Source organism: Raphanus sativus, chromosome 5 (assembly GCF_000801105.2).
Source record: "Raphanus sativus cultivar WK10039 chromosome 5, ASM80110v3, whole genome shotgun sequence".
In the NCBI taxonomy this organism is placed as follows: domain Eukaryota; kingdom Viridiplantae; phylum Streptophyta; class Magnoliopsida; order Brassicales; family Brassicaceae; genus Raphanus; species Raphanus sativus.
In genome coordinates this window covers 29,145,146-29,168,284 of record NC_079515.1, presented here as the reverse complement: position 1 = coordinate 29,168,284, position 23,139 = coordinate 29,145,146, and the positions used below count along the sequence as shown (strand labels likewise).

Below are 23,139 nucleotides of genomic sequence, written 5' to 3'. Positions count from 1 at the left end.
TTAAAATTTAGATGAAAATAACTAATGAGAATAGTTAATTTAAATGTATATAATAGTAGATTATTTTCATCAATTTGTGAAATAAAGCGAAAATGTTACTTGAAATCATCAGTTTCTTTAAACTTGTTAAAAATTCACTAGGAAGTGTTATCTACTATGGGGCCGACCGACACCAACACACAAAATGTAATCCAAGTTGATCATTTAGCTGCAATTCTTCTAAGGTTCTAAAGTTTTTTAGAATCTCCAATCTTTTCTAAAACATACATGAACCTACAATGACATATAAAGATTTGAAATATATGTAAAAGAATCTAAAACTATACTTACATCATAGTTAAAAGTTCATAACAACTAGCTAAGACTTAGCTTTTGATTGCCCTCAAACAAAACAGAGAACTAAACATATGAAAGAGGTTTGAAAACATGAGAACTCACATATCTTTAGAACATCACTTTCACCATTATCCGTTGTAAGCCACATCAATTAGTACCAATCTTATAAAAGACGTCCATGTACTCGATCTTAGTTAGAAACCTAACTATTTCAGCCCATAACTCATAAGAGACACTCGTACTAACCACCACTAACCTCATTTAAGATTTTAAAACGCAGTCTCATTACATGACACATGGATTCTTATTCACTTAGGTTTCTGATCGCGCATAAAATCTTACTCTGTATTCTTTTCTCTCTTTATCTCCCTTCACTACAAAAAAGATTACATTGATAGCATATTGTTATAGCACGTTTTACCGAACTGCTATCGTAAATGACTTATAAATTTTCGTATTATATAATAGCATTAGATAAATGCTATGATAGAATAAATGCTATAATATCGTTAACCGGAACTAATTTTGCCAGTACTTCAATGAAAATTAGAAAAGCGCTAACTAGGTAAATTTTTCCCTCTTGGGATAATACTTTTGGATAGTTAAGTTAGAAAAAAATATTCGCCAATAGAGACTTAAAAAAAAAGTCCCACCGATACTCTTTCTCTTCTTCTCCTCCGCCACATAGCAACGAAATTAACAAGAGGAGGATGACCAGAAGTTGTGAACGGATCAAACCTCAGTTGGGTCAGATCGAGGAAGAAACCCAACGACTCTCCACCATCCGCGATGTCAGATTTTCTCTCTCTCTCTCTCTCACTCTCTCTGTTTTGAATCTGACGGCGTTTTGACAGAGGTGAACCCACGGCGGAGCTTCTCATCTTACGTTGCAGACACGGGGAAGACAGAGGAAGAGTACGACGGGCGGTGAGAAATAGGAGCTACATTGGTTTGTAATTTCTCTTCTTAGTTCTCTCTTAGGTTTCGGTTTGTGGTTTTTTAAGGTTTGGGTTTCAATTTGTATCTGATCTATCTGTTTCTTTGTGCAATGGTTTCTTCTATCTGATTAATCTTGTCTCTGGTCTTCACTATCTGTGTAATGGTTTCGATTTGTGGTTCTTTGTATCTGATCAATCTTGTCTCTGGTTCTTTGTATCTGATTAATCTTGTCTCTGCTTCTTTGTGTAATGGTTCTGATTTGTAGTTTTTTTAGGCGATGCCTGATGTTTCTTAAATTTGGGTTGAGTACAGGAATAGATGGACAGGGCTTGAGGTTGGAAGAATCAGATATTTGAGATCCTTATGTGTATGGGTTTGCTTGGTTTCTGCAACTCTTCCTCACAATCTTTAGGCTTGGACAAGCAGTTCCTCGTGCGACAAGTCTAGCTGAAGGTAATAGCAGGAGTCAAGCAAATCTTTTGGCTTGGACTTTGTGATTTCTCTTGCTTAACAGGTTATTCATATCACTTAAATGAGGCTTTGCTTAGTTTCACAGTCATCAAATATTCATATCGCTCTCTTCTGCTGCGAGAACCTACTGAGACAAATGACGAAGTCATCTCAATTTTATTCCTGTGAATTATAACAGTACTCATCAAATATTCATATCACTCTCTTCCTTTCTTTTAACAGATAACACGTAGGGACAAGGGGATGACGCTTTTCATCTCTGGTGAGAAGCGGAATTTCTGTATCAAACGTCACCTTGTAGCTGCTGGTCCAACAAGAAGCACTAATCATGTAACCTCGTACTCTGTTTCTTTATTGTTTGCAGATACCGTTACGACACAAAGTATTCACTTGATAGGTATTAAAAAGCTCCAAAGTTTGTCTCTTTTTGTTGTGGGTTAAATATTGCTGAATTTCTATTTATAAAGGTGTTCATGTGTTTTCAGGTCTGTTGTTTTGTGGCTCGTTGCCGGTGTCATAACGGATGCTATTAAGGATGCTGTAGGTCGGCCTCGTCCTGACTTATTTTGGCGTTGTTTCCCTGATGGTAGAGGGGTATGTTGTGCCCTGAGACAACTTATCTAATCGTGTAATCCAATGTCATTAGGATAAGGGTGTTCTCTGTATTTTCAGGAAGAGAAAGATGAGATTGTCTGTTATATTAGTTGGGCTTTGTATGTATTTGCTTGCAGGGTTAGAGGCACGGATAAGAGTAATGTATTGCACGTTTATGTATGTTTTAGATGATGGTATATGAAATAATGTATTTTATAAAATTAATGAAACATAAAGTTTTATTTATAGATCATTTGTTGTTTGTGAGAAGTCTTTATTTAATATTTCATCATAAAATCCAAGGCAACACAACAAGAATATGATAAAAAAGAAAATCTAGCACTAATAATAAATTAGAAAAAACAAAAAAAATTACCCTAAGTTCTAAACCCTAAATATACCCTAAACCTAACTATATACCTCAAACCCTCTATCTTAAATACAAATTTTCAACTATAATATTATAACTTAAATTCCAATTCTTCAATATAAAACTCTAAATTTAATCATTTTTGAAAATCTCAAATTATATACTTATTCACAAATTCCAAAACCATAGTTTTATACCTTAAACTCTATTTCATAAACCATATCCATTTCATATACCCTAAACCCTAATGTTTTTAAAATCTAAACCTTAAACTTATAATAAAAATAAAAAATTAAACTCCAAGTTTATTCTAAAGCACAAACCATATATTTAGTTCTAAATCTCAACCTTAAACCCTAAACCACCTACCTCATATTAACCTATATCATAAAACATTAAATCTTAATTTTTAAATGAAATTAATCTTCAATCTTTTCATAATTTAACTTTATAAGTTTATTTTCAAATAATTTATCCGAAATTTTGACTTAACCACAATTATATTTACACATTTACTATAGTTGTCAAGAAAGAAAAAAAAAAAAAACTACAATAACAAAAAAACAAGAAAGCAAAAATAAAAAGAGAAAAAGTCTGACCAATGAGGGACAATGGCGAGGATAACTAAAGTATTAATATCCACCGTTGATTGATCTCAATCCAATGGATATAATTAATCTATTTTTTTTCTTTTCTTATTAACTTCCTGTTTATCTCTTTGTCTTCCTCTCTCGTAAGTTCCTAGATGCAGATTTTGATCTCTCTTTTTCTCATCTTATTCTCTTCCTTTCCTTCGTTTCCGATAATATTTCTGATTTGTGGTGATAGTAGCGGCGGCATGAGATGGTGGAGCGTACCATGGAAGACGACGGCGGAGGATGGCTAGACGAGCGAAAGATTTTCTCAGGTACTCCTCATCCATTCACTTTGTACTTCTTCTTAAACTCATCATTGTAGATTAGTATTGAAAGTCTGTTTGTATTTATTGATACTTGTACAGGGTGTGAGGTCAAAGATTTAGTCTAATCTCCGCACTGTGTGCTCAACAAAAAAGCTGTTGAAGGTCGATGTAGAAGGTTCTTCACTTTATCTTCCCCTTAAATTGTTCTATAATTGCAATGGAATATTACTTTAAAGTGTGCAACTTTTCTTCTTGTGGCTGCAGATTGAGATGCATCAGTTGGATTGAGATATCTACAGCATATAACAACACCATCACTGGTCATCACCAGATTGAGATGCGTCAATTGGAGACAGAATAGAGTAAGACATCGAGAAGAAAGAGGCAAAGGAGGAGGGGGCGGACAGTAGCAGAGAGATTAGGTTTAGAGTTAGTTTTTTTAGAGTTAATTAGGGTGTTCTGGTTTTTGGTTTATGTGTTCTGGTTTTTGGTTTAATGTGTGCTGGTTTAGTTTTGTAAAACTAATTTTATTTGTAAATTGATTTTAATTAACACATATAATTCAATTTTAAATTTGGATTAATCTAGTTTTAATTTATATTATAATATTTGGATTAATTTTAGTTTTAATTTATATTATAATTCGATTGTGTAAATTAAATACATACAATTTTATAGCATTTTACGTTGCTATAAATAAAAGATATAATAGCAATATACAATTGCTATTGTATAAGGATCTATCATAGCACGAAACATAAATCGATAATAAATTTGTAACAAGAAAATAGTGTTATGGTTAAGTTAATAATATCATTTGAGTAGTGCTATCGTATCTGCACATTTCGTAGCGTAAAAAAATGCTATCATAGAGGGGATACCTATGATGGCTGTCGATGACATAGCATAATAGAAAACGCTATGAAAGCCCTACTATAGCATTTTTCGGGAGCTAAGAATGTACATATTTCTTGTAGTGCTTCCCTTAGTTCATATCATTTTTTTTTCTGTCGACCAAGTCTATTTTTTCTATCAACTGACGGGATTAATCATCAAGTTCACGGTTCACTTTCTTTTTGACATTTATCCCTTATTCTTTTCTTTCTTCTTTTAGATTGAACAGAAGAGAGGAGAACCATATTCATACAAACTAATATTTTCAGACCTGAACAAAAGAATTCAAACTATTGCATACCAAACCCAAGAAAAGAGAATCAAGTAGATTATGTTAGAGGTCACTTGGGATTCTTTCACACTCTCACAGCATTGATGTTATTGGCAGATCAATCCACTTTGGCGTTTTCAATGATATACAATACTCCCTCCGTTTTTAAAAGATGAATGTTCTGGAAAAAAAATTTGTTTCAAAAAGATGTATTTTTTATGTTTTCTATATAAAAATTGCAAATTTCAATAAAATTAATTGAATTTATTGAAAGACTATTGGTTAAAATGCATTGAAATTTGATAATTTTTAAAAACAATGCATGATTAATGTGTTTTATTAATATGTGTGAAAACTCTAAAACATACATCTTTAAAAAACAGAGGGAGTAATATTCAATCAAAAACCAAAAGAATGGTCAATTAAATGAAAATTAGACTATTAGTTCCAAGAAAAGTTCGTAATTTCCGACTAGTTTTGGCTCAATAAAATGACACAACTGATACTCAAAAACAAATACAATGTTAGCAGTTACTCCCTAAAGACTTAAACAACATTTTCCTCAGGTGTTACAAATCATGAAGTTGGTGAAGAGAAACAAATGAAACTGTGAAAAAAAAAAACTGAGAAAAACCAAGAAAAGTAAGTAAACATATATGTGTGCAAAACGGGTATCGATCGACACTATTTTTATATCTATCTTATTAAAACAGAAACATTCTGTTGGACCTAACATTTATTTTGTAAGTTTTTAAATTAAATACACATTTATACTTTATAGTTAAACCTACATTAAATCACTAATGTTACTTTCTTTATACTACTATCCATGTTTCCAAACAATATACTTATTTCTTTGTACTACTATCAATGTTTCCAAACAATATATTTTTTATACTACTATCAATGTTTCTAGACAATACAATAATTAATCTTAGTTATTTTATATCTATCATTTTCTCTTTAGAATTTTGTAGAAACATCATAATTTCATAAATTGCAAAATAATGAACTTTAAAATTTGGATTATAAGATTACAAATTATGAAACTATTACAATTTAAATCCAATTAGATTACATATCAGTCATCCATCAGTTCAATCGGTTAGTCTCGAGGTTTAGTGATTTTTTTTAATATGAATATTTTAAAAACCAAAATTGAATTGTCAGATCTCTGGATTAACGGGTATAATCACAATCGGGTTGAATTTAAAAACACTGATTTAAATACAAAAATATTTTATATACACACTATTTAAAAATTAACAAAATATTTGTTAAGTTATTAGTGAAATTTTTCATCGTAAAATATTCCGCGCTTCCAAAGCGCGGATCAAGATCTAGTTTTTTTTTTAAATAGAAAAACTTATCATTGATGTGTCTCCCATCGCACGCTTGTTTTAAATTATTAGCTCAACTTTTAAAGGCCAAACTAGTCGAATAAGAATGGGAATTTGTTCCAAAACAAACTACAACGTCCAATATCTTAAGCTTAACACTCGCTCATGGACTCTTTCACAACTTCATGTCCTCTAGCTTTCAATTCTGAAATATTTTTGCGCGCACCTTTGTACTCAATTAGTCAATTACATCAATAAATTTGTTTTGAAAACAAATATTAATGTAATTTGGATAAAATATAAAAGTTTTCCTAATTACTATAAATGTACTAATTGGCCACTAAAAAGTCTAAAATTATTAAATAATTACATACTGTATATAAAATGTTATAGTAATTAAATTTACTAATTATTTTTAACAAATGTTTAGCATGATTTCAATTTTATTTACACGTTTTTATTGTAGAGAGGTATGAATATTATATCTCAATTAACTGTCATCAGTTGATGTGAAGCCTAAAAATACGGTCGAATCAGAACCGTTAGATCTAACTGGACCCCACGTCCCCACCACTTCTCTCTCTCTCAGACCTAAGCCTTAAACCCTCCGAAACTACACAACACACTCTCTTCTCTCTCTCCGCCTCCATTATCTTCGAAAGACCAAATCTGATCCTCTCTCTCTCCTTCTTCCCGTTTCCTCCATTAACACACAGAGAGCTCCAACAAGCTTCCTCCTTTATCTAAAGAGGAGAGAGAGAGAGAGAGAGAGAGTTTCCAGATCGGATCGGATTTTGCAAGATGCAGACGGCAAACAACTGTCCAGATTCGTCGTCGGCGGCGGCGGCTACACCAGCCGGGACAACGCCACCTCCTCCCTCGCAACAACAACAACAACAGTGGCAACAACATCAACAATGGATGGCGGCTATGGCTATGATGCAGCAGCAGCAACAGATGATGATGTATCCTCCTCACCACCAATACGCTCCTTACAACCAAGCTGCTGCTTATCCTCAGTTTCAATACGCTCCTCCTTATCACCAGCAACAACAACAGAAGCGTGGTGGATCTAGTGGTGACGATGTGAAGACTCTCTGGATTGGTGATCTTCTTCATTGGATGGACGAGACTTATCTCCACACCTGTTTCTCTCACACCAACCAGGTTATTATTCTTGAAATCTTATATTTTTCTCTGACATAGAAAGTGACACATGTAAACATCAGTTTGCAGATCCCAGACTTCTTTCCATTATTGGAAAGATTCGTTATGGTTAATCATCCAATGTAAAATTAGCAAAGTTCTTAACTTTATGATAGTATTGATTGGTTCTTAGATCTTAAATGAACATTGTGATTACGTAGCAAGCCAATTGGTTGACATTTTGGGTAATGGTTGACCTTGAATAGAACAACTTAAAAGCTACTTCATATAAGGCAATAAAAGTAACTTGCCACGTTTAGAGAATCTTTCTTATTCTGAACACAATTAAAAACATGTCAATTGGTAATAAGATCAGTTACAGAACATCGTCTTCTAACGTTATGTTTAGCTTATTCTTGTTTTGTTAATTTTTGTTTAGGTTTCCTCTGTGAAAGTGATACGAAACAAGCAAACTAGTCAGTCAGAAGGCTACGGTTTTGTCGAGTTCCTCTCACGTTCCGCAGCTGAGGAAGTTCTTCAGAGCTACAGCGGCGTAACAATGCCTAACGCTGAGCAGCCCTTCCGTTTGAACTGGGCATCTTTCAGTACCGGCGAGAAGAGAGCTTCCGAAAACAACGGTCCTGATCTATCTTTATTCGTAGGAGATTTGGCTCCTGATGTGACTGATACTCTGCTGATGGAGACTTTTGCTGCGTACCAATCTGTCAAAGGTGCAAAAGTTGTGATTGATTCCAACACCGGGCGTTCCAAAGGCTACGGGTTTGTCAGGTTTGGTGATGAGAGCGAGCGGTCAAAGGCGCTGACGGAAATGAACGGCGCTTTCTGCTCGAGCAGGCAGATGCGTGTTGGTGTTGCAACCCCCAAAAGAGCCGCTGCTTACGGCCAACAAAATGGTGGTTCACAAGGTAAGTGATGGTGTATGATCTTTGTGACTACAATGTTTTAGTTGTAGCGTATGTTACTAAGCATTCACTAGAGTAGCAAGTTGTATTGATGCTTTTTATTGTGTACTAGCTCTGACACTGGCTGGTGGACATGGAGGAGATGGTTCTACGGCTGATGGGGAATCAAATAACTCAACGGTGGGTTCTTCTAGCTATTATTCTTGTTATGCTAACTACAATATGACTCACTGCTTTTTTTTAAATTACAATTGCAGATATTTGTTGGAGGTCTTGACGCTGATGTTACTGAAGAAGACCTCATGCAACCTTTCTCCCAGTTTGGGGAGGTTGTTTCGGTCAAGATTCCAGTAGGAAAAGGATGCGGTTTTGTCCAATTTGGTAGCAGGTACTAACATGATACTCGCTTGTCAAGCTTGCTCATCCAGTTTATTTTAACAATGAAGATGGGTTGTTGCAAAGTGACATACCATTTGGTTTTGACAGGCAGAGTGCTGAAGAAGCCATCGGGAACTTGAACGGGACAGTCATTGGGAAGAACACTGTCCGGCTTTCTTGGGGAAGAAGCCCAAACAAACAGGTACAAGAAAGTGTGTTTTATCTTACTGGAATCTTTATGCATTTCTTCTATAAGTGTGGTCCAGGTCAAACTTAGTTTTAGAGTCTTTTGGGTCTTTGTTTTTTTGTCTCAATTGGGTGGATACAGTTATAGGTAATAGGTGTATTGCGGGCCATAAAAACCAAGTGGAACCTTTTCACGTGTTTCGTTGACTACTTTGATTGGCAAATCTAAGGCTTGTCTCCTTGGCCCACTTTGTCATCGTCCTATACACTATCCAAAGCAATTGTGATGGTCTTGTGTTAGAAAACAAAAGTGATGGGTCTTGTGTTTTTTCTTTTATGACTGAAAATATCTACAGCTATGAAGATTAATGAAGTTAGTAGAAGCCTTTACCCATGTCAATTTATATTCACTTATCTTAAGAGTTCTCTTGGTTTCATGATTAGTCTCTACAAGAAAGTCGTAGTCTCTTACTTGCCCAACACTAATCAACTATTTGTTGGCTTTTGCATGAATGAATAAACCAACTTTGTAAATCTTTTGTTGAAGACATGATCCGTTTACTAATATTGTTAAACTTTTGAAATCTTTTAACGACAGTGGAGAAATGACTCTGGCCACCAATGGAACGGAGGATACTCAAGAGGACAAGGTTACAACGGATATGCGAATCAGGACTCAAACATGTATGCTACTGCAGCGGCTGCTGTCCCTGGAGCTTCTTGAAAAGTGTTGGTTTGTCACTATCATCAAAAACCCCGTGAGGTCCTGGACTTGCTTACGGGCATTGGTTACTAAAACAAGCCATCGGAAATGTCAAAGCGATCCAATGATCAGTTGTTGGTATCAGGGGTTAGATGGTCTTGTATCCTGGATTTGAATTCTACTTGTCTTTCTGTCTCTGTCAAAATTTTGGGGTTGCCTTAAACTTGAATTTTTGTTCTCAGTTTCCTAAGTTTATTTGTCATGTTACCAGTAAGTTATTTTGCCAAATGGTCAGATAGTTCACAACAAAGAGAAACAGATTCATGTGTAAACAACAGTTAAAAAGATCAGAAGGTTAATCCTCCGAGAAAAGAAATAGTTTTGGGATAAATCTTTGTATAAATAACCGCTACAATGTGATAAATCATCACTCTCCTCCCCGTTGGAGACCATCAAGCAAAGATTTTCATCAAAACTGTTTACTGTAAGACCGAGCGATGGTTTTTCTAGCAGCTTGTCAAGCCTTCAACGCAGCTTTCTCTTCTGCAGAAACTTTCTTGGGTTGCTCATCTAGTCTTCTCTTCTTCTTGTTGCCATAACATCCACAGATGAAGCAGCTACTTTCGTAGTTCTTTTCACCATACTTGGTCCAGCTTCTGAAGAAGGCATAGGGCTTTTCAACGAGAGGTAGTTTAGTTCCTTTATCTGATGAAGTTTTGAGAGGTAGTTATAGTTCTTTGTAAGAGAAACGAAACCTTCACTATTTTCTGTGTAGTACTTCGTACGATATTTTTTTTTATGTATTACTCTTTATATTAGAACCATCTCGCACTTTCAAAAAATACATTTATGAAAACGAAAAGACTTGACAAAAATTCCAATCAAAATGGTGACAGAACCTGAGAGCGAGTGACTCAAAAGAGGCAACCGTTTTGCTCACTGGTGATACTTTATAGGCATTAAAACATGCAAGTCAAAAGTCTTAATCCAAAAATTTATAAGACTTGACAATGGACGAATCATACTTCTTTTTATTTAATTTAAAAGGAGAGAAACAGCTAGGCTTCACACCAACTCAAAAGGACTGATCCTACAGTGGCCCATTAAAGACATTCAGCAGACTCTTCTCCCAATCTGGTTCCAAATTTATCAAATGCCGAGACAACAATTAGTTTCTTGAGCTTGAAGAAACCCATTAATATAATTTACCACCAAGTTTAAATACTTTCCTTGAAGTGTGCAATATCAAGATTCTTATGTCTAGAGTGTGATCATATTCAAATTGATGAATTATGTAATCATAACTTTATATATCAATCGAACCAACATAACTAAAATTCAAATTTTCTTCTAAAGAAAAAGATGAAAAGGTATGAAACAAACATTAAAATAATATTATTACTTGGGTAATGCCTCAGTTTAAACCCAACCAAAATGCCGCACAAAAAAAAAAACAGACCTAACAATCTCTGTAAATAATTTGATCAACCTCTCTGTCTCTATCTTTCTCTCTCTAAATATATAAAAATAAAAATAGATGTATATTCTTTTCTGTGATTATTTTTCTCATTCACTAGAAAGTGAATCCAAAAAACAACAAAAACGGAATCAAGAGTATGGTTCTTTAAAAAAGGATCTTGAGATTTATGGAGATGTCAATCTCTCCTCTCAGATTTAGCATCTTCAGCATCTTCCATGCTACTATCACCACATGTTGTAGTTGTTGTACAATGTAACTGCAAAGGACCTTGAGGAGAATCTGATTGTGAATTGCTGCTTCTCTTTGATGATTCTCCTTCCTCACCACTTTCTTCTTCTTGTGATGATGAGTTCCACAAGTTAAACCCTAAAACAACTACTGATCGTTTCTCCTCACTCGAGTCAGACTTCCTGATGTGTAACCGGTATTTCTAAAAATATATAACAGAGAGAAAGATGGGGTTGTTAATAAGAGCCATTAAAAGAATCAAATACCTTAACCATTAAATTTACCTGTAAATGACTCTTGACTTCATCATTGGTTAAGTCTTCTTCTTGCATATGCTCTCTGATTTGTTTAGGAGTTGCAACTGTTCTCTCAAAAATAGACACAAAATATTACATTCTGTATTTAAGTAAACCAAAACTTCAAGAACAAGAAGATGGATTTGTCTTTTTATTACCTCCAGGACCACCGAGCTGTTGCAATGCATCAACGAAACGGCGATGTAACTCAGGAGTCCAACACCTTCTTTGCTTCCGCAACGCTTGCTGCTGAAGATACGGTGGTGGCTGTGGCACGGAGTTAGAAGGAATGCCACAAGAAGCCATGCCTTTTCTTCTTCTTCGATCAACCATTGAGCTTGAAGTTAAACCGAGGCCTAAACCGGTTTCCACCTTTGGAGTCCTCATGCCAGGACTCAACAACATAGATAAAGAGCTACAAGATTTATCCTCATTTCTCTGCAACAGAACAACACACTCTCGAACTCAAACCCTTGTCCTGATTCTCATCTTAAAACATGTTTTTTAAAGTCTTCAGGGGTTTTTATTACCTCAATATCTAGCGTGTTCTTGATCTTCTTGTCTGAGAATCTCGTGTTTGAGATGTGATCATTTTCTCTCCATAGCTGAAACTTCTTCTCCTTGAAAAGCTCTTCGACATGTTCTTCTCCAATAGGTCTACGGAGAGAGATGAAATCTTTCAACAATGGCTGAGTATCATCCATCTCTGTTTTTTTCTTGAGATACGAAATCGCTGCAAGAAAACAAACACAATCATTCATCGAGAAAAAAAGAAAAAAACGAAGTTTCAGCTTTTCAGAGATGAATCAGACGAACGAACCATCGTTTAAAATCTGCAAACAGAGAGGAAGCTCGAGTTCACTGCCTTGGATCTTCCTCTTCTCTTCTTCGAGCTTCTTAACATGTTCCTCGAGTTTACAACCTTTCTCCACCGCAACATTCATGATCGTGGAAGCTTTTGTCGGAATAGAACAGTGTCTCCTCTGTCCTAGAGTAAGTTCATCTCCTAAAGAACCCATTTCTATAGAGAGTTGTGTGTTTCAACTTTCTAAAGAAAGAGAAGAAAGAAGATTGATTGAAAGAAGAGGAAAGCTAGAAGATTCGTTTGTGGGGTATCTTTTTTTCTTTTAAAAACAAACTGTTCGCTTCGTCGCGTATCTCTCACATTCCTTATCCTTCTCACTCGGTGTGTTTCGTGTTTTACACGATACTAGCGAGTTAGACTCGTTCTCTTCGTATTCATACGAAACCCGTGATTTTTTTTTTCATTATTTTCTTTACCATTCACATTCCATGCTTTTACTTTTAAAACATTTCACATTCCATTTTTTTTTCTTGGTTAAAACTTAAAATATTCCATTTTTTTTTTTTTTTTTTGAAACTTTAAAATATTCCATTTTCTTGGTTAAAACTTAAAACATGATTATTGGACAAAATTTCTGGCTTAAAATATTATAGACGACTAATGGAAAGTATATTACAACTCGAAATTTCTGCTTTTACTTCATTGGCTTGAAGAATTTTATAGTTATGTTTTTCCTAGTAGCAAGAAAAAGTTATGTTAAATTTCAAAAAAGAAAAATTATGTTGTTAAGCAAAAAGAAAAGAAAAAGTTATGTTTTGGTTTTAGTTGAAATATAGGGAACGTAATTTATTTCTAACAAAACACAAAATTTCCATTGTTTATCTAAACATCAACTGTTAAAAGATATATTTTCACAGAAATTGCTACTATCATTATTTAAATATATATACATATATAAAATAACAGATCGGTGCAATTCTAAATAAACTCTCTCTCCTAATATTCAAATGAACTCTAAAGTCTAAACAATGGATCTATATTAGCCTGACTATACGTAGAGTTACTAAACTAACCACATGGTACAACAATCAATGCAAAGAAACTGATGATTCATATAACAACGTCAAAGAATATGATTGAGATAAAAATAGCATAACTTCAGAACTCCTCAAGCCAATGAAGATTTGACATTTTGATTTATGTGCGATCACAACATCGGCTCCTTAAACAATTGTTCTAGATGGAAAAACCTTACCACATTATTTAGGGCTAGGGTAACACCCGTAAATTTTAATTTGATTAGTTATCTATTTTAATTCGAACCGGAAAATCAGGTCACCGTAACTCTATAAAAAAAATCAAATAATAATATGTAATATCGTTAAGAAATAAAAGAATTGCATATACTAATATTTTATTAATAAATATTCAGTTTGATATGTTATTTTATATATGTATATGTATATAAATGGTCCGCGGCGGAGAGATTAACAAAAGAGACAGAGATGCCGTTTCACCTAGAGTTCGCTGTATTTTCCAACTAGTTAGCCGATTTGCTCGACAAGATGGAAAGGCAAATAAGTTTTCTTTTTGAGGTGCGGGGCAAACAATGACGTAAAATAGAGAGGAGTTAGATATTTATTGTTATTTTTATTAATAAATTAATACATAGGAGTAATACATATTCAATTATAAATTAAATTTAAAAATAGATTAGAAGGTGTGAGGGTCAGTTTCATACTAAAAATAATAGAAGGAATATTATTATAAAATTATAAGTTCAAATGTGTAGAAAGACAAAATCAAATTTGGATATAGCTTAATTAGCCATTTTTTCCTATTAATAAATATCATAATTTGTTTGCTTCAGGAAAAAAAATTAAAGGTAACTGTCGGTGAAAAGCTTAACCCAAAGATGTGGTGCGTCAAAGTCAAAGATACCAAAACCACAAAGAAATGTGGTTGTTTCTTCCTCTTTTTTCTCCACTTTCCGATTTTTTCGAGCTTTTGTGAAGTTGAAGATTTTTGTCCAAGGAACTTTTGCAAATGCTTCTCTGGCTCGTTCCCCAACCGATTATAGTAATATCATTATGAAGTCGTCAGTTTTCCAAATTAAACAGAACCAGGATATATAAAACTTTAATATAGTAGATAAATTTTATAAATTTAACCCAAAAACTGAAGTCAAATATATTTTTCAAGCAAATACTTCAAATATATTACAAATAATACTTCAAATACTATTAAATACTTAGTGTGGATCACATTCTCTACATTTTAAAAGAATCGTATTGAATGTGTCTTATCTGGTAAAATGTAAAAATAGCTTTTCGTAAATTTTAATATCTAAAATGTAAAAATAGCTTTGTTTTGATTTGATTATTTAAAAAGTTGATTATTCTAAAATGTAAAATAGCTGGTATATATTTAGGCATAATTTGACTCATCATGTCATGTGCAGAGAATAGTTTTGTCTGCCAACCCAAACATGCAAACACATTTTGTTGAAAAATAAAAGTGTACCAATATATATTCTTCGAATTTACAGACGCGAGACAAATATATTGGAAAGGCCAATCGAATATCTAATTGTTTATTTACTTATCCACTTATTATGTATGTATTTTATGCCAGTTAGATTCTCATTTTCATAGAAATGAAAATCTTGCCCATCAACCAGTGGTTTGAAATGATATACAAAGACCAGTCTCAAATATAGAAGTTTTGACCTGTGCGTTGGATCCTCATAGATTTCTCCGTTCCCATTGATTTTGTCGGATAGTCATAGTCAAAGAATCTACTTTTTCTTATTTGTTAGGATTCATTTCATTTGAAAACATTTCTACGCCACTATGCACTAGGGTCTTTTTTGTTTTTTGAAACACTATCTACGCAGTAGGGTTTAACCCATTTTTTTAACACCAATTTGATTAATTAAAAGAGATCTAATTAGTTGGTCATGAAAGAAGCATTACACAAAGGAAACCTTAGCCAGGGCATCAACCATTTGATGTCGGTCATGAAAGGTGTAACTTGTAGCATCACCGTGTATATGGTTTCTGAAACCGATGCAATATTTGCTTATGCATCTTCAGCTGGAGTTTTGAATGACTGGAATGTTTCTTTTCCGTCGCAGCCTAGTGGTACGCATTAAAGCTAATAAACACAAGTGAAGTATGTCTATCTAAGCAGTATCTAAATCACATTATTGCATCATCCTCTGTGTTATCTGTTGCAGAAGAATGTAAAGTTTTGTGCTTGGACTCTTTATCTCTGTTTACTCTTAAAGCAACTGCAACGCTTTTGTTAGTGGAATTGCCTTAATGATCTGGACGATTCACCCTTGCAGTTTGGACAACAAAAATCGAACTTTAATGTGGTGTAAGAAGGGGAAATTTTGCTTCTGTTTGTGAGGTCAAAGGCCACACAGAGTGGAGCATTGACATGAACTGGCTCGTCCTCAAGTGTTCATGGTCATGACATTAACTGTGTGGCTATAGTTCAAGATAAAGGCAACCACCGTTTTGTAAGTGGAGCAGAGGAGAAAGTTGCGAGAGCTTTTTTATAAGTGATGACGTGTAGGTGGAGTAACAGCTTTAGGCGGGAAAGTTGGTTGAGTCTTGACTTGTATAGTTTAGATTAGCAGTACGAATGGAGAGTGGACGTATAGAGCAGTGGAACATATAACGATTAAAGAAAAAGAGGAAGGTACAACAGTAACATCATCTCTTGCTCTGAAGCTCGAACCGTTCAATTGCCATGTCTCGCTGTGAACCGGTTAGCATGGAGACCGACCGATAACCCAAGAGTAACCAGAGCTTTCTGAGGTTAACTTTTTGAGAGGATAATAATTGTTAAAAAAAAATTTATACTTCGAGTTTCGGGTGAGAACACAAATCTCCTTGTATTGTTCAAGATCATGACAAACTCTCTTTCCCTATGGTTACCGTACTGGTCACGCAAATTCTTGTAGCTAAGTTGAAACATGCAATCAAAATTAAAACTTTTTTCATTGCATTAAAGCTGTCTGGTTGATATAAAGAAACAATCAACGTTTCTTAAGTTTTCTAGAGCACTGGTCGTCAGTGTTGTCTGTTGAGAATGTTAGTTCATGCGTTTCTCTGTGTGCAGCACCACTGCACATCCTCTCAGGCGTGGCTTAGAGTGGACTTAGACTGCAAGGAGAAGAGGGGGTGCGTGGCAATTGGGATGGAAAAAGCTGGACAGATGGGAGCTGTGGAACATAAAGATTAGAGAATCAGAGGAAGGTGCGACAGCAACAGCAGCTATTGCTCTGCTCTCGGCAGTGAAACAATGAGCAAAGAGACCAACCGAGAAATTGAGTGAGACTAAACAGAGGCTGCAAAGGTTATCTTTCTCGTGGAGATGATAATTGTGTCGAGAGTTTTTTACTTGTGAAGTTTTGAGTGAGAAGAACTCAATCACCTCGTAACCAATACTTAAGCAAATTATAAATCTCATTCTTACTTGTATCACTTTACTGTTCTTACTCGGTATTAACCTAAAAAAACATTCTATCTGAACAAAACATGAACCATTCCTTCTCCTTGTTTCCATCTCAAAGATACAAAAATACATTCCCCAAGAAGTGTGGTCTTCGAGATAACTAAGACAACTTTCACATGTAACATTGTCAATAAAAACTAAAGAGGAGAAAACAGAACTCAACTCTAGGGCCTACAATATTATATATAATGAACTCATATACCTCGAGTTCTCTGATGAGATTTGAAGATGTAAAAAAGAAGAAAACTCCTCTCTATGCTCAACACAATGAGGTTCCAGATAATCCCCAGAACCAATCAAAGTGACCCAACTCCCACCTACAAAAGACACAACTAACAGCGATACATAAACTTAGAAACTACAGTCATATCTAAACATGTCCATATGCTTCTCTATATATATACCTTTGGGTCAAGGCGGTCATTTTGTTTCCGAACTGTGATTCTGCAGAGGAGTTCCTGATGTATTTCTAGTCTTCTTATACCAAAAGAACATGGACCAAAGTGCTCTAAACAACACTCCATTCGCAAAATGAGGAACAAACAAGCGCCCCCAATATGGATAGTACGGTCCAGGAAGCTTGATCAGAGTGAATAGCATCATCATAGCTATCAAATGCCACGGTACTTCCGCTTCCTGCAATAAAAAGAAACAAAAAAACTCTTTATCTCTTAAGACCAGAAGGGTTTTGAGACTGTCACAACAAGTCACGGACCTTAAGACGAGGAGAGATGTTCAAAGCGGTTCCTTGTAGAATGCCTCCAACAACAACACCGATGAGTAACGGGAACGGGACTAAAGCAAGCTTCCTCTCATGTGCACAATAAGACATCTCGCTGACGGAGGAAACCGCCAACACGGGAACAAACAGAAGCTTAACGACTGATATGGCGAGATCGAGAACGAGCTGCACGAAGTTCTCGAACGCTCTGTTCCAAGGGAAGTCCTTGACCGGCTGTGGAGAATCATTCCAAACATGTTTTGCTTTCCTCAAAAGGGTGTCGAAAGTAAGCCTCTTTGAGTCCCCTGAATGATCAGATTCCATATGAATTGAGCGGCAGAGGAATAATCTATTTGATGCTTTAGCTTCATTTGCACCCTTGAGACTTTTACTCTTGTTAGAGTACAACTGCAAACAAGATAAAACTCATGAAGGTAAAACCTCATTCACATAAGAACAGATGTTCTGTTTTGAAACAGAGCTTATGTACCTAAACGACATATTCACCATTTATATGTTTAATAGACCCCAACAAGAGATGAAATTGATCGACTTTGATCTCAGAAACGCTATTACCTAACTACAAATATGGCTTAGATAGTGAAAAAGGAGCAACCTTTTTATATGGGTCGCAAGGAGGAATTGAAGATTCGATAGAAGAGAGGTTTTGGTTACCTGGGTCGGTGAGTGGAGTCGCGGAGCCAATGAAGGTCGAGGCGAAGAAAGGAAGAGATGAGACATGGCCATTTTTATATTTTTAAGGCTGTTGCTTTGGTTTGCGTCTTTTTCTCACAGAGAGACCATTGAAGGAAGGAAGGAAGGAAGGAAGGAAGGAAGGAAGGAAGGAAGGTTCTGTGAATAGAGAGGATAAGAAGGAACGTGACCTAGAGAATTCAACCCTAGTCAGTGGACGAAGCTGGATCACCTGCGACTAGGACCAGCGTAAGATCACGTGAGGATCCACATGCCACCTACGTTGTCAACCCAATTGAAACATGAATTTTTTATTTATTTATTTTTAACAGTTTTAGTTATAATAAGTTGCACCAAAAAAAGTTTGTAATAATTATTATTATTATAATATACCATATCTAAAATAAAAATAACAACCAAAATTTTATATCCGCAAAAGTACTAGAATATAAGATAAAAGTGAGAGTTAATATTTTTTTAGAAAAGGAAAAAGTTATTGTGAGTGTATGATATTGAATTACATTCTTGTTAAAAAAATAGTGAATTATATTCAGTTATTTTCACAGGAAAAATGACAAGATTATTGGTACAGTTTTGTTTGATGTTATTGTATTTTTATAGTATTCTTAAAAACGGACCGAAAACTAAACCGAATTTTTTTTTGAGTCACAGTTCAATATGATTAGATCGGGTTAAATATGGTTCAATAATTTGATTTAATATATTTTTAGTATATAAATTTAAAAGTAACATTAGTAAATATGATACATAATTAAAATATAAAAATAATTTTTGAATATAGAACATCATAAATATAAACTAATTTTATGTTTATATGGATAGTTTATAGATTTTTGATATTTTTATTGATTTTTACCAGTTTAATAATTTTGAGATCTAATTTGAGTAATTACTGGTAGAACCAATTATTGGATTCAGTCCGACTATCAGTTTATAGTCGAACTTGGTCTAACCATCGTGTCAGTTAAAAACCATTGCATTTTTCTTTAACGTTTGTAACCCTTCTTTTGGAAACCATTGTATCTGTTGCTTCTTATATTGAGTCTTGGTTGCAACGTTAAAACCCGTTTTGAAAAAAATCATTGGAAAAACTATAGTAAATGTAAAATGAGTATAATCACGCAAGCTTTGCTTCAAATGAACATTATGTCATCTCATAGATATCAAAGAAGCATTCTAATATTATGAATATGTTTCATTGGGAAGTAATTTTGTGAATGCATTGTCACATGATCAGATATATTTTTTCTTTCTGTTCTTTTCGAGTTCTTGAGTGTAAAAGAGGACATTGGATGTATATGTTAGTTATGTTACTTTTGATATATCGTTACTTGATTTAATTTGGGCAACATATATCTTCCTATCAGATAGTTGGCTCCATTTTCTAGGTAATCCCATTATTTGAATGGATGTCTCGTTTTATTGTTTTTTTTTTCCAAATCTCGATACTATTTCTAAATAAATTTCAAAAAGGAGGTTTTCTATAACAAGGGGTGGGCGCAAGGCGAATACTTGCATTTTTACATATATTTGATACTCGCCTTATCTTGAACGAGTAATGAATTTTTAGATTTGGTACTTGCCTTGTCGGAAACGAGTACTTGTTATATCGAATATTTGTCGCAAAACATGTAACTTGCAAGTTACTTGCCTTACTCGATTACTTACTAGTAGAGCTGAGCACATGACAAGTATCCGGGATTTTTGCCATACTTATAAACCGACTTGCTTTCTTCGGATAGTAAAAAAATTGCGTTATAATTGTATTTGCTAATACCAAGTCCTTAATTAAGCGAGTATTCGTCTATATATGAGATACTTGCGAGTAACTTTCTGTACTTATACTTGCTCACTTAACTTAAAATTTTTGTATTCGAGCCTTTAAAATATAAATTATGTTTCAATGATTTTATGGTTAGGTGATTGTCTATATTTATACTAAATTTTTTTGATTCTTATGCTACACCAATGTAAGATAATATAGCATAAAATTTGAAAAAAAGAGAAAATTATTTAATCCCACATGTTTGATATTAAATAAATATTAAAGTAGATGAAATAATAATGTAAATGTTACAATATATTTTGAAAATCAAGTAGCGGATCGAAACGAGTCAAATACCTAAAATAATTTTAAGCCTTGTTACTTGATTTGCATTTGCAAGTATTTAAAATTCTTAACTTGTTACTTGCCTTGATTAAAACGAGTACTTGTATTTACGGGGCAAGTATGGGGCGGGTAATGAATTTAAGGCGGGTAACGGGTATTTGTGCCCAGCCCTAACCAAAACCCAGTGAAGCAGAACTGTTTGAAGAGACACATCTCAAGACTAGAATCTGTCGAACCATGTGGAAAGATAAGACTCCTGAGAGCGACGATGAGCTGAACCGTTTGAAGTTTTCTCTCTGTCGATATTCAGTAGCTTTGCCTGGACTTGAAGGTGTATTTCCTTCACAATCACGACTGTTGGCTTCTGCGGACCAGAGTGAAGACGAGAATTCCTTACTAAACAATTGTTTTATTGATTTTAGTCATACACATTATCTACTTACTACATGGATGATAATTTCAACGTGATTGGAAGAGGTAGCCACAAGTGTATGTTTCTACAAACTAACTTTCAATCACTTCTGTCAAATAAAAAATATACCCCACATAATGTTAAAATATTATCTCTTATATTTCTGTTGGATGTTACCCAATAATCAGCCTGAGATATTTTTCAACGAATTTATAGTGAGCCAAAATGAAGTGGGCCCAACCTAGTATCTTATTTCAATTTTTTTTCGGTGCTTCAGAATATCTCTAAAACTAAAAGAAATTTTATAATTTCAAATGTAGATTTTTTTCTTCTCAAAAAATAAACTTCAAATTTTTAAGTTTAGAGTTTTAAATAATGAAATTTCCAGTTTGAAGTTTCACTACTCAAAATTTCAAATTGAAGTTTCATATTTCTATTTACATTTTGATCCTTATAAATAATTACACATCACATTTATGATTCTTAAGTATTTTTTCATTTATCGTCTTAATCCTTAAAAATTTTATATATCATAAATATTTCAAATTTATTTTTATAAATTCAAATTTTACACATAAAATTAAATAAACAAATTTAAAATAATATTTATAATATTTTAAGACTATAATTAGAAAACAAGAACATTACAAAAACTTAATAAAAACTCTTAAATAAGATACATGAAAACATAAATATTAGAAAATTTTAAATATTACAACAACACTAATACTCTAGTAAATTACTCCGGAACCTCCAAAATTTCTAAAATATTTTCCAATTTTTTTGTAGCCGAAGATGGAGCATTACGAAAATAATTTTATGAAATATTGTGGTTTTGCTTGTAGTTTAATATTTAATTATGTATTTCTATTTATAATTTTATTTATTTAATGTAATATTTTATTAATTAATATTTCTGTAATATTTTTATATATGTGCTAGTTATTTATAAAAGGCAATGGATTTCTATTAATTATAACAAATATAAGGATCATAATGAAAAATACAAATAATTTTAAAATTAAGTTTAAAATTTTACTTTTGGAGAAAAATAATTTGAAACTTCAAGTTTAGAGAATAGAAAATGTTTTCGGAAATGCTCTAAGTCTTATGTAGCCAACTGACACATAATGGTTGGAAAGATATAAAGATTTTATATGCAGCAGTCAGCCATAGTTCCATTAGACTTGGAGACGTGAAGATTTGATTCGCGAAGACTGAAGAACCGATTCTTGACTTGATGGTCAATTTGCAAGAGGAAATACTGTCATACGAAAGATGTTTTCTATGCAATATTGATCTTTTGTCCAAATCCCATATATTATAGGTTGGTAACTTCACAATTAAACGTTTTTGATGTTCACCATGAGTGTTTGGATTTGGTTCAATGTTCATTCTTAGTTACAACGAGTTTGAAGCGAGCATCATAAACCAATAGGATCCTAGATTGAGTAACTGAGATACACTCAAACATGAGATAGGTTCTTTCTTCAGCGGTTTAGTGGCATAATAAGCATAGGGATTTAGGAATCTGTCTTTGCTCAAGCACATGTTTAACACAAGCTTCCCTTTCTAAAATGATCATTTCTAAATTTACAGATGTTGTTTCGTGAATCATATTAATCTTGATATATGCACATGTCTTTCTTTGTTCTTATAGAGGTTGCACTTAAGTGGTATATGAAGTTTTTCCATCATTGTTTAGCGCCATCTCCAGAACTAGCTTAACCTCAAACGAAAGAAGCTACTCCTTTATGTTAACGATATTAGCGAGACCACATACATTGGCATTGCAAAAATTATAAAATATTTATGCACATTGGTTATATTTTTTCAACGTCTCCACTTTTTTTTTTCATTTTCAACATTACACACCGTCTTCTATTTCTTCACATAATAATTACATATACATTTACCTTTATACAACAGAGAGTTTTGTTTCCAAAAATTTAACACCTACTATTTTATTTCATTAAAAAGTTTTGATTTGTAATTAATTAATAATGGTTAAATATATAAAAAATAAAGTAATAATTATCAATTTAAATAAAAACATTTAGAGTTAAAATTTATGATATATTTATGAAAGTATTCACAGATATAAACAAAAGTTTCTTGAACAATATTTTAAAAATTACAATAAAAAAAAAGTTTTTTTGTAGGTGTCAGTGTCACATGAAATTAGTCTCTATCCATAGAAACAACACATCCCCAAGCACTTAATAATGATTCTTTTTTCAAAAAGAGGATGATTGTTGGAGATCTTCTGATGCTAAATGGTGGAAAACTGAAGATCTTCGAAATGATTTCTCTGAAATGATTAACTCTTGCTTGAACCTGCTAGAGAGTTATCACCCAAACTATCGAATTAGCTGCAAGTTTTTCTATGTGGAA

General features: G+C 33.7%; 3 protein-coding genes and 2 long non-coding RNA genes across 8 annotated transcripts; 3 read left to right on the top strand and 2 right to left on the bottom strand.

Moving 5' to 3' along the window:
• The first annotated feature begins 917 nt into the window (after positions 1–917).
• Positions 918–2,588, top strand: LOC108860153 (uncharacterized). 3 transcript variants are annotated; one of them, XR_008946409.1, is made up of 5 exons: positions 918–1,127; positions 1,191–1,289; positions 1,588–1,789; positions 1,969–2,143; positions 2,232–2,588. It is a non-coding gene; the product is annotated as an uncharacterized LOC108860153 (long non-coding RNA). The 3 variants fall into 3 exon arrangements; XR_001950602.2 differs by having other exon boundaries at positions 925–1,127; positions 1,191–1,285; positions 1,588–1,728; XR_001950603.2 differs by having other exon boundaries at positions 926–1,127; positions 1,191–1,285.
• Positions 2,589–3,432: 844 nt separating this feature from the next.
• On the top strand, positions 3,433–4,194 carry LOC108860522 (uncharacterized). The gene is made up of 3 exons (XR_001950704.2): positions 3,433–3,617; positions 3,711–3,786; positions 3,876–4,194. It is a non-coding gene; the product is annotated as an uncharacterized LOC108860522 (long non-coding RNA).
• Positions 4,195–6,721: 2,527 nt separating this feature from the next.
• Positions 6,722–9,726, top strand: LOC108863401 (polyadenylate-binding protein RBP47A). Its single transcript, XM_018637813.2, has 6 exons — positions 6,722–7,283; positions 7,702–8,188; positions 8,298–8,365; positions 8,443–8,573; positions 8,672–8,765; positions 9,348–9,726. The coding sequence occupies exons 1-6, from the start codon at positions 6,918–6,920 to the stop codon at positions 9,471–9,473; spliced, it is 1,272 nt and encodes a 423-aa protein (XP_018493315.1). The 5' UTR covers positions 6,722–6,917; the 3' UTR covers positions 9,474–9,726.
• A 1,099-nt stretch (positions 9,727–10,825) lies between these two features.
• On the bottom strand, positions 10,826–12,573 carry LOC108859449 (transcription factor HHO6). The gene is made up of 5 exons (XM_018633350.2): positions 12,277–12,573; positions 11,987–12,189; positions 11,615–11,894; positions 11,445–11,521; positions 10,826–11,362 (listed from the first exon to the last, which is right to left on the bottom strand). Exons 1-5 carry the CDS (start codon positions 12,473–12,475, stop codon positions 11,108–11,110), a joined length of 1,014 nt encoding a protein of 337 aa, XP_018488852.1. The 5' UTR covers positions 12,476–12,573; the 3' UTR covers positions 10,826–11,107.
• A 4,228-nt stretch (positions 12,574–16,801) lies between these two features.
• On the bottom strand, positions 16,802–18,370 carry LOC108835900 (uncharacterized). Of its 2 annotated transcripts, none has more exons than XM_018609120.2 (4): positions 18,185–18,370; positions 17,504–17,917; positions 17,193–17,424; positions 16,802–17,120 (listed from the first exon to the last, which is right to left on the bottom strand). In XM_018609120.2, exons 1-3 carry the CDS (start codon positions 18,254–18,256, stop codon positions 17,209–17,211), a joined length of 702 nt encoding a protein of 233 aa, XP_018464622.1. In that variant the 5' UTR covers positions 18,257–18,370; the 3' UTR covers positions 16,802–17,120; positions 17,193–17,208. The 2 variants fall into 2 exon arrangements, with proteins under 2 accessions (XP_018464622.1, XP_018464621.1); XM_018609119.2 differs by having other exon boundaries at positions 16,802–17,105; positions 18,185–18,369.
• Positions 18,371–23,139: the final 4,769 nt, after the last annotated feature.